The 3974-nt window shown below is 37.5% G+C and overlaps 1 protein-coding gene across 1 annotated transcript in view; it reads left to right on the plus strand.

Moving 5' to 3' along the window:
• LOC117100857 (sia-alpha-2,3-Gal-beta-1,4-GlcNAc-R:alpha 2,8-sialyltransferase-like) overlaps window positions 1–3974 on the plus strand; it is a 15785-nt gene that overhangs the window by 3590 nt on the left and 8221 nt on the right. The window contains exons 2-3 of the mRNA XM_033240694.1: window positions 2085–2225; window positions 3873–3956. Of these exons, the coding sequence (XP_033096585.1) occupies window positions 2085–2225; window positions 3873–3956 (225 nt within the window). The remainder of the gene's footprint in view (window positions 1–2084; window positions 2226–3872; window positions 3957–3974) is intronic.

Consider the following 3974-nt stretch of genomic DNA (forward strand, 5'->3'; position numbering starts at 1 on the left):
CATATAAGCTTGCTAATATGGATAATTTTTTCATTCCTGATGATGACATAATTAATGTCGAAATATTGAATCCCAACACGATGGCGTGGATTTCAATACTTGGAGTATGTATTATACTTTCTTATGCTCTAAAATATTGTATATTCCTACGCCTTTAACTATAACTTCAGGAGGACATTTTCAAATGACAGAAATTCTTTTAAATTGCCAGCAAATAATTTTGTTTATTTCAAATTTTCAAATTGGATTCAATAAGATAGGAGAACATATACAATTTAATATAAAGCTAAATATTTAATATACAGAAAATAAAAAACGATTTAAAAAATCAATAAAATTGATATCAGAATATACAATAGAATTAACAACTTTTCCGATCCAGAATTCTTGAATAAATTGAATTCAATTTCGATAACCACCACAAAAGTCAAGATAAATGATGAAAATCAATAAATATGAGCATCAAAACATACAAAGGGCAGATGGAATAAGCCAGTTCGTGGTTTGACCTGCCCATGACCTTATCCGTGGTCAATTAAGGTCAGTCGACATAACCTATGGTGTGTGTATGGTATAGTAGTTTTTGGCTTTGTTCAGACACAACGGGTTACGCTAGCGTACCGTAACGTTAATCGAGTGGTGTGAACTTGTGCGCGGCGTATAGGCGAACACCAGTACGTTCAATCACTGGCAGTGACATAACAGGCGGGGACAGGGGAGCAGACTTTCTCCACCCCCCCCCCTCCCTTTGAGGGATTTTACCGGGCTGACCAAGCCGTCCTACCGGGCTGGGTAAGAGGAAATAAAGAGACAGGGAGAGGGAGGGAAGAGAAAGAAGGTGGAAATGAAAGAAAAAAGGAAAAGAGAAGAAAAAACATAAAGACAAGACTAAAAAGGAAGATATCATATGATCAGTTATCATAACAACCAGCACTCCCTTCTCCACTTTAAAGAATGTCCACACAGAGTTAGAGCGAAATAGTTGTGAGTGATACATGTCGGATGATGAGATACACAGGCTTCGGGAAGACGTACATCGCATTGTGGTTTTGCTCTGAATTGATCAAAAATCCTGAAAACTCCTAAAAATAAATCTGCAATGTTTAGTGAAAATGGGACTAATCTAACATGGTGACAAGAAATGCGCATTAAGCGCGCGAAATTGGATATTTTTTAGGCACTTTCAGGGGTGAAAAGGGCATCTTCTTTCCATTTCCCCTTTCTCAATTTTCACAGAGGGGGGAAACGGAAAGGGGTGGGAACGAAAAGGGGGGGGGTTGAAGATTCTCCAAAGGGTGATTTTTCCATCTGCCCCCACCCCCTCGCTGGTTACGCCACTGGTTTCAAGATTATTAAGCACATAGGGCCTAATAGTCCTAACTCAAAGAGTAAAATTAAGATAGATCGTTTTACCATAAGAAGGGTTTCATTGTTTCTAAAATGTGAAAAAAGAAAAACTACAGTACAATTCTTCGCATGTGTATTGATGGTGAAAAATATGGTTTTAATAAATAAAACCATAGTGAAAATGCTTATATTAGTTTCAAACGCACATGTGTAGGCCTAATTGTATGTTTTTTTTAAATATCGGGGGAGGGGGGAAGTATTACACCGGGTCATAAATTATTAAGCAGGAAAATTATTACCTCCCCCACCCCACTCCCGACCCAAGACCCCTGGTACGCGCCTGATCACTGCCATTCGATAATCCACCAACAGACCACTGATCTCTACTATAATATCTGGATTGCTCATTGGCTGGTTTTAGTGAGGCCACCGACGCCATGTTGGAGGGTCTAAATGACGTATCTGTTAAGACAAATTTGTTTTGAAATTTGTTTAATGTTAAAAATAACGATTTGTGCAGTATTTTTTAATAAAATATTTAAATTTAACGTAATGATTATTTTACAAATCACCCACTTGACGTGGGTACATGCTAAGGTTTTTGTGATAAGATGTAAGCATTCCGTTCGCCACGTATTTCTTTGAACTTAACATAAAATTTGAACTGCTACAGTACTTTTTCTAAAACGTATATTAAGCCTACTATCATAATTTAATTATTAATGTTACACTTCCAGTAATTCTGAGCAGCGGATAGCTCATATTCTTCTAGAAGCTGCGTACTGTGGTATCAATGAAGACAGCTTGCAGACAATTGAGCGGTCGCTATTGTGCCAAACCTGTAGAATATTCAACCAAGAACAACGCACAATATTCAGGTAACCATTAACCATCCCCACCATGCTGCTACAAGCCCTACCGCCTTAATGATCAGTGGCATATCTTAAGCATTTTGAAATGGGAAGTTTATGCGCCGGGAGGGCGCGTGAGATGGTTCGACAGTGAAGTATCTAGGAGTCTTGAAATTTGGGGGGGGGGGCGGCTGAGGGGAGGGACAAGTGTGGGCTCGATGATAAATTGAGGGGAGCTAGCTCACAAAATAAGGTTCGCACATTTCAAACGGTAGGGGCACAAGTGGGAAATGGCGTGCGCCTCCCGCGCCCTCCCCTTGTTGGTAAATAATGTAAGAAGGCTTCAAAAAAAAATCCAGGCGACTGGGGAGTGTGAGCTTTGTTTAAGGGTCTATGCCTTTTCCGCATGGTATGACCATCACATTTATCTTTCCCGGCTTGTGTTGGCTGACTCGATCAGAATGATGTTCTAGCATCATATTCATCTTTTGTTTACTATCAATTGAATTTAATCCTATAAGTCAATTATAATATTAATACTAATTTATATTCAAATATATTCATAAAGGTACGTATAAATACCTGGTTTTATTCAAAGAATTTTACTTTAAGATCATTGGGTTATATACAGTGTGAAATTTCCCTTGTACAATGAATAACATAGAGCGACTCACTGGTCCGCGCGTTAAACTGAGGTTACCTCTATTGAGCGTTTAACGCTTTGTGTTTGCACCATTCAGAAGTGTTGACACTATTAAAACATGTTAAAATCATGGGTTCATAATTGCCATTAATTACTTCAACTAACAGAAAAAATAAATAAAATAAAACTAAAATGTCTTAAATTGAATACCAGGAAGCGATTCGAACTCACGATCGTTACTTCCTTAGAACACATCGTTACCTACCGCGCGCCATCCATGCGACGTGTTATATTAGTGGTAATGGCAGTAATGTACAGTCCCTTGTTGTATGGGGCCCCTGGGGTTCAACTTAAAAAAGGGCCCATAAACGTTTGTTGGAAATCACCTCTAGTTTATGTGTACAAAAGTTCCTGCACGTCCGTTTAAAGTCAGGCTCCGGAGGGAAAAAAAATGTTGATATGTTGTACAACTGATTTTTCTAAGACAGAAAAAAGTTGTTTGACGAAAAACTGGGGAACGGTGAATGTGATACAAATTTTTTAATATTTAAAAACTGGGGAAATAAGGTGTAAAAATTGGCAGTTACGCCCCTTTTCCCCCCAGTTTTTAAATATTAAAAAATCTGTATCTCATTCACCGTCCAGTTTTTAGTCAAACAACTTTTTTCTGTCTTAGAAAAATCAGTTCTACAACATATCAAATTTTTTTTCCTCCGGAGCTTGACTTTAAAATTGGCGACGCTGGACGATTTTAAAGTTCTGGTAACAAAAAGGACAACAAGAAAAGCAGTGAGGTTCAAAGATACTAATATACTAGAATTATAAGATACAAGCACAGATTGCACAGAAAACATACACTGAAAATATACCGTAAATAGAGCAAACAATAAAATCGTTCGTTTAACATCCAAATTGCACTAGGAATTTTTGTGTCTGTTCTTGTTAATGATGTAACAATGAAAAATGAAGTAATTTTTGGCCTATAATTTAAATATTAAAGTTCTTCAATCGCATTATCTTGTCTTTTACAGATATCAGTTAAGGTTACAACCAAATAGTTCATCGGATATGTTGGTGATGGCGAAGGACAATGTTTATTTCAACGAAAGCATCCAGTATTATCTATCTAAAGG

The sequence above is a fragment of the Anneissia japonica genome, unplaced genomic scaffold (genome assembly GCF_011630105.1).
Source record: "Anneissia japonica isolate Jap-2015-1 unplaced genomic scaffold, ASM1163010v1 scaffold904_len716149_cov161, whole genome shotgun sequence".
Taxonomy (NCBI): Eukaryota; Metazoa; Echinodermata; class Crinoidea; order Comatulida; family Comatulidae; genus Anneissia; species Anneissia japonica.